Here is a 7,192-nt window from a genome sequence, read left to right as displayed (position 1 = left end):
ATTATTCAAAGTGCCACAAAAAATGTTAAAAATGAAAGGAAATCCCCAAGGGCAGCCAAGTGAGTTTCCCTTTTGGAAATCGGGTTTTTGTTTGACCGACGGTTTTATGGGCAGATTGCAGATACGGAGATACAGATAAATACGCTTTTCCGGTCTTACCAAGCATCCAATAACCGATTAATAAATATGCGCAAATTTTATTTTAATGCCTTCCTCGCTGGCACGTGAGTTATGACCTGGTTAAGAGTCCTGGCCTTTGGACTTTGGCCTTTTGGCCTTTTACGACCTATGGCAAGCCGCCTAAATTGGCCACAAATTGTGCGAAAATAGCGAAGATCTGTTCTGTTTCGCTTTTGCATTTTGTGGCCTTTGCACATGCCGCAGCCAGCGCAGAATCAATTAATTTAAATTTTTATTGCCACACTTGCCACATTAATTCGTTGATTCGCCTCAATTTCTGGGCGAAATGTGTTGTCTGCTCACACGGATGATTTATGCGAGTCTGCAAAGATGCTTCTAATGGATAATTCATCTGCATGGTGTTTATGTGTTTTCCGTCCCAGTCTCCAGTTCTCGACAGAGATCAGGAACATGGTCCATGATGGGCACTTTGGAGAATTGACTTGTATATCGGTTAGTACCTTTTGTTACTATCATTATCATTATAAAATACTATGCATCTTATTTTTATTTTGTTTTCGAAATTTTAAAATATTTGCAACGCGTTGTAATTGTAATAAGATATTTCGTGCCTTACAGGGTATTTATAATGGTAGAACAAGAATTCATACATTGGCAAATCGAACTTCTCGTTATGAAATTCACTTAAAATTCACAGTTTACGAACTCAACCGCACTTGTCCTGCTCCTCCAAAAATACTCAAAGATTATTTGGGCATACGATGGGCGCCATTCACGTGTTTATTTTCTGGCCGAGATGTTCCAGCTCATTGGGTTCATTTTTGGCATTAGCACTTGGCATTGTTAAAGCACTTTGAATGGCAATTAAGTAGAGGATGAAAACCATTCCCACACACGTACACACGCACACACACATACACACGCGCGCGCGGGAGCGCAGCTATGGAAATATTGGAAAATACGAGTGCAGACACACACTCTCACACGGACAACTCAATTTGCACTTCATCTGTTGATGTGAGTGTGCTGGTAATTGCTAATTGATTTTGCCATATGCATTAGTTGATACATTTATAATTATGCCTTTGAATTGTCGGCCGTTTGAAGTGCCGGCGACTCGATGAGCCATGAATCTTAATGCCGCACACATTTCTCTTTCTCATTAGGTGATTATGATTGAGGGCGAGAAAATCTGGAAAAGCGGCAGAGGCGGGAACAGCATCCCTCAAATTGCTTGGCTTACTGACCACGGTGCATGCGGAACAACACTCTAAACTTTATTAATTTTAATTAAAAACACTCGACTCATTTTGAGGGTTAAGCGATTTTCCTCCAGCTTTTCTCTGTGTGTGTCTGGTTTCCATAAGCCGCAGAACACTCGACTGGCCAGCATGCGGCGGGAACAGTTAAAAACAAGGAAGCCATCATCAGGAAAACTTACTCCATTCGCCCTTTTGTGGCCTCGACGACCCAGCAAGTTCCCTTTCTCAACGGGTTCACCTGAGAAAGTCGAAAATGGGATGTATCTATGTATCTATTTATCTGACTGATTGCTGATAGGATAGGCGTAAAAGTTAACAGTTAACTGACGAATATATTATTACCCCCTTTGGAAAAACTCAACATAATCATCTAAATCATCAAAGAGCACCCAAGCTTCGACCAAAGCGACTAGAAAATATCATTAAAAAATCTGAACTGAAGTTAAACTTCTGCCCAAAAGGCGTAAGACGTTTTGTGTATTCCGAAAGTCCAGGACCAGGCCACCAAGGATTCAGGATAAACAGGGGTTGGCCAGATGCCCGGGGCCGGGAAATCGTTGGGTTGTGCGACTTTTTGTTTATTGTTTTGACGCCGCACGCGGTAGTTGGTCGCTTTAAGCCATAAAACGCAAAGGTGCGACGACGATAAACAATGGGCAAAAGGCTCGACCCCCCACTGTTAATTGTCTTGGGCCAAATGCACGTTTTAAAGGAGAAATTATCCTTGTAAATATACGTAAGAGTGGACAAAAAGAATGGGTTAACTCTATTTCCACGAACTTAAGGCTGGATTAAGTGTAATATAGCTTGTAGGTCGATAAATTGTCTTTTTGTCGGTTTTGTTCGATTTATTTTTACATTAAAAGCTCATTGTAAATAGAAAAAAACAGACCGTTTAAGGCAGGCATACACAAGATTTCAGACACACATTGGCAGGCACACCTTACTGACTAAAAATATATATATGTATAATTATTTTTTTTATTGCGATCAGTTGGTTGTGATGGTGATAGATGCGCTGGGCTCGGCTCCTGAGTTTCTGGCCAATTTTTGCAGTGGACCCAGGAGACTGAGGAGAACAGGCAACAGGATCAAGCCGTGGGCTGCTCCGATCAGGACAATGCCCAGATACATCCGGAAGTAGAACACCTGGAAGATCTGCGAATTGGAGAAGCCCAGGACAACGATGCCCGCGAATTTGGTGAGAGTTATGCCCGAGAGGACACTGCTTCCGGTTACATTAAGGGAGTGGCGTGCCCGCTCCTGGGCAGTTCCTTCCGCCCTTTTGAACGACCGCACAATATGGGCCACAAACTCAACTCCAATGCCCACGCAAACCACCAGATTCACCAGCGATATGGCATTAAGATTAATGCTCCACGCCCACATCATGCCCAACATATTGATCAATATGCAGATCACCATGAAGAGTACGATGAACGTGGATGTGATGTCCAGACCAGTGATCAATAGCGTGACCAAGAATATGGCCACCAAGGACATTCCTAGCGAAAACATTGCATCTCCCCAGATCGTCAGGTACTGCTCGTAGTAGATGTAGAAAACACAGTATGCGAATATCTCCGCGTCCACGTCATTCTCTTCGAACATTGCATTTATCTCCCCAGCAATTCTTCGCACTTCGCGCAGCTGCGAATAGAATTCTTCTGAGGTGGTCGATGTTGTGGAATATTGCATGAAGTAGCTGTCCTGCACAGTGGACATTCCCACATCGTCGATGGTGTATATCACGGCCTTTAAAAATAGAAATAGGGAATTTTATTAAGTTATATTCATTTCCCAAGCTTAAAGATCTAAATATAAATTGAACCTAAATATATTAAATATAAATCCCCAATTAGGATATTACTCACATCAGCATATGAAGCTCTACCAGCCTTGGCACACTCGGCATCTGGCAGATCGAATAGGAAATAGGGAATGTACTTGTTGAAGGTTTCGGCATCAGGTCTTAGACCATTCTCGGTAAAACCTCGTTCACAGGGCAGACAGTCTTCACTTTTTGAGTCTAGAAATAGCAATCATAAAGGTTGAAAGTTTTTTTATATAGTGTCTGGGATGCATTTGCTAACTACATTCTTCCATTGTTTAATTAATTGTTACTTAATAATATTTTTCTTATAATACCATTGCAAAGCTATTGAAGTAGAAAAAACGAAAGAATTCGATGAATACTCACTGCTGGAACAAAATCCGCCGGTGGTGACGTTGTACTTGCAGCAATCGCTGATGGCCAGCCAATCGATATAGTCATCCAGCCAGGAGGAGGCTGGTCGGGCCAATGAGGTAATTTCCGGGTACTGGGCCTGCGTGTAAAGCTGGACGGACAGTGAGTTGTTATTGCATTCGACTCCGCCGCAGATGAGATTCTGCTGCAGCGGTTCGGAGTAATTGAGTCCGGGCTTGAGAACCCAGTAGACCGGAGCTCCCATCGCCAGCAGGTCGACCATGTAGCGGAAATACTTGACCACATGGGAGTTCTTCGGCATGGACATCTCTTGATCTAGACCCTTCTCAATGGAGGGCGTCACCATAAGCGAAAGGCAGGTAATCACGGTGAAGATCAGCAGCACGGACACCTTTACGGGCCTAAAATGGCAGTTAAAATTAGGATAGTATGTCAATGGTGCCCAGGTACCTCCACTTACTTCGACAGTAGGAAGGGGGAATAGAAGTTCTTGAACATGGTCTCCAGCAAACCGACCTCCTTGGGTCTATCCACGCCGTCCTCGTCGTTGATCTTCTTTCCACCGCTCCTCACACAGCACAACATGTCCAGTCGTCCGTCCAAGTAACGCCTTTCATCGATGGCCATCAGGGCCACAAAAGCGGTGATTTGGAGCAGAAAGTCCAGGAGAATGGCGATGGCGGCATACATGGCGAAGGTTTTCACAGCGGGCATATCCGAAATACACCCGATGGCAAAGCAGGCCATTTCACTGCCCGCCGTCTGGAGTATAGATGGACCCACCTGGCCAATGGCCTCTCCAATTGCCTCATGTGTGGTCTTAAATTTCGAATGATCCAGTCTCTGGTACGTATGCACCATTATGAAGATATTATCCACTCCAACAGCGAGCACCAAAAACGGAATCACTTCGATCGCCAGCATTGTGGTGGTTACGTCGAGGTAACCCCAGAAGCCCAAGCTGCACACCACTGATGCCAAGACAATGACTATGCCTCCGATGGCCAGCATTATCCGAGACTCCCTCAGGAAGCCCCGACAGCTGCGAATGTGTCCCAAAGCTATGGCCACGTACACGAACATCACCAAATAGCTGATGACCACTGTGCTCACTTCTCCCTCGGATAACTCCACTATCGCATCCTGGATGGACCTCTCGGCCATGTAGGCGATGTCCAGTCGATCGCTCTTGTAGTCCCGCAAGAAGTCCACGAATAGCTTTTCCCACTTCATATTCGGCTCCAGCTTGGACTCGTCGTTATAGTTCCGACCCAAGAAGGTGACCACAAGGCCGGTGGCCAGCATGTAGTCCGGATCCTCACCCACCGCCACCTTAGGCATGCCACCGACCGCAATCCCAGGCTCAATGGGTCCGCCAAATGTTCCAAAGCAATCCTCCATCATGGGGACTCTGAAAACACGAAATGGTAAATTTTGGGTGAACCAGGTCTGGCAAGAAAACTTAAATATCTTGACCTAATTATCTTTCGTCATTATATTAGTATATTTATAGAAATATATTGCTCACCGAAGACAATCCTCCAATTGATTGAGGTAGTTAATGGTGTAGTTGTTGCTATCGACATAGGAGTTCTCAAATCGATCCATATCGTGCTGGAAATATCCATAAACCGACTGGATAGCGCAGCGATCGACTGTGGGCGTTTCACCAGCCATTAACACAGGGGCATAGCAGATCTTATCGAGGCCCTCATTGTCCGCCATACCCAATTTCATAATAGACTCCTGCAGCTTGAAGACTTCCTTTAGGAAGTTATACTCGAAGGCTGGACCAAAGTTCAGGACACCACTGGAGGTTTCGTGAGTGAACTGTAAAGAGTATCGAAGATTTTGATAGATTTTTAGAAGTGCTATTGAAGAAGTTACACAAAACTGGACTATTTTAGTGCTTATTCCAATGTAGCCAAAAGTAATTTGATGTCCTTTACAAGCAGTTTGAAAAGAATTTTTTACATAACTGACATTTTAACAGCCTAGTTAAATGCTACTTACATATGTCTGATTGACGGCCTTTATGAACATCTGGTTGTTGCGATAGAACGGGCCGAAGTGCTGATCGAAATAGTCCTTCTCGATCCTCGTCTGACTTTGCTCGCTTGCCCACAGTTCCACAGGATCCGTGGTGATGGACATGTACCGAATGCCGAAGGACAGTCCGGCGATGACCCAGGTACAGAGCGCCAGAACTACGACCGGGTATTTGGCACAAAAGGTGCCCCAGATGCGGAAGCCATGGTAGAAAAATTCGCCGAAAAGGGTGGGCATGCAGACACTAGGAGCCGATTTCTTGCCAAAGGCACCCCAGAAAATAAAGATCGACAGGACGCAGGCGATGACTAATGCCAAGATAAAGGTGACTCCGTACAATCCCGCGATCTTCCACAGCTCGTCGGGACCCGTAGGAGCATCGGTCAACGGGCAGGACTCCTCGCAGTCGATGCAGGCGCACGCGTAGCTGTCCTCGTAACTCTCGCCGCACTTCAGGGGGCTCAGATCGAGGTATATCTCATTGGAACCCTCCTCCGCGTCCTCCGACCATTTATAGTTGATCTGGAACGGCACGTAGTCGCCGGAAACGTCGCCCATGAACTCGTACCATCTCCGGTAGTTGCAGGTCTTGGCATTGTAGCTGCCACAGCCCAGATCCATGGCAGGTCGTCCGGTTTGGGTGTGCTGTATCCCAATACAGCTGTTGTAGATCCTCGATACCGTATCATCCGTAAGTCGATAATCAATGTATTGCACATATTCCACATTTGCCTCGTTTGTGACAGTGTAGGCGGTCAAGAAGAGAGTGTGGTTCTTGGCACAGGTCATGGCGCATACGGTCAAGGCCATGTTTCTTGTGCAGGTGGGACATCTGGAGAAGACACCGTCTGCCTGTGATAATCCAGCCTCCATGGTCTCGATTTGATCCGCATCGCAGCACAGACTGAGCTCATCCTCGCCACTTTCACCTTTGTACTCCTTGTACAACAGGGGACATCTCTTGGCGAATATGGCCTCTGAAGTTGGGCTATTGAGAGGTCTTGCTGGATTCGTGTCGGCCTTATTCACCCAATGAGGACCTATCATGTGACTCTGGCCATACCAAATGCATCCCAACTGCTCTGACCAAGCGCCGGCTATAAGCCATATAGTGACAAAAATCACTTTCATTTCGGCACTAAAAAAAATATAAATAAATAAATCTATAGAACTCTACTCCCCGTAGAGAGTGAAAACAATTCGCGCCGGCAGCACGCCACTAACTGAAGCAAACCCAGACCAATCCACTGACCATTAACACATTAAATGGTGGGCAGGCTATATCGGAAATCGGGTGGAGTACCCGTCGATTAGATTTCCCCCGTTTTGAGTTTCTTTCGCTATTTTTTTCCCGGCCTTATCGCATGGCGATAAGCTTCTGAATTCATTTGGATTTCGTGTTGGAGCAGGCTTAATGGGTATGCAGGGACCTTATCTTCACGCGGGTTAATATGTTCACATAGCGACATGTGATCGAAAAACGATTAGATATTAGAGGTCAATTCCGGAGCTAAGTCCCTTGGAGCACACT

General features: G+C 45.6%; 1 protein-coding gene across 1 annotated transcript; it reads right to left on the bottom strand.

The window, feature by feature from the left end:
• Positions 1-2,370: 2,370 nt before the first annotated feature.
• LOC6615169 (NPC intracellular cholesterol transporter 1 homolog 1b) lies at positions 2,371-6,878 on the bottom strand. The gene is made up of 6 exons (XM_032725397.1): positions 5,626-6,878; positions 5,141-5,442; positions 4,073-5,023; positions 3,604-4,013; positions 3,278-3,432; positions 2,371-3,158 (listed from the first exon to the last, which is right to left on the bottom strand). Exons 1-6 carry the CDS (start codon positions 6,790-6,792, stop codon positions 2,394-2,396), a joined length of 3,750 nt encoding a protein of 1,249 aa, XP_032581288.1. The 5' UTR covers positions 6,793-6,878; the 3' UTR covers positions 2,371-2,393.
• Positions 6,879-7,192: the final 314 nt, after the last annotated feature.

This window comes from Drosophila sechellia, chromosome X (assembly GCF_004382195.2).
Source record: "Drosophila sechellia strain sech25 chromosome X, ASM438219v1, whole genome shotgun sequence".
Classification (NCBI taxonomy): Eukaryota; Metazoa; Arthropoda; class Insecta; order Diptera; family Drosophilidae; genus Drosophila; species Drosophila sechellia.
Note: the sequence above shows the minus strand (reverse complement) of the source record. Positions and strands in the feature narration are given on the sequence as shown.

Excerpts from the sequence above, each read along its gene's own strand:
- LOC6615169 (XM_032725397.1), bottom strand. The coding sequence starts at position 6,792 with ATGAAAGTGATTTTTGTCACTATATGGCTTATAGCCGGCGCTTGGTCA. Across the intron at positions 5,024-5,140 it reads CAATTGGAGGATTGTCTTCG|AGTCCCCATGATGGAGGATT; the intron begins GTGAGCAATATA and ends TCGTGTTTTCAG. Across the intron at positions 3,433-3,603 it reads CGGCGGATTTTGTTCCAGCA|ACTCAAAAAGTGAAGACTGT; the intron begins GTGAGTATTCAT and ends TGCTATTTCTAG.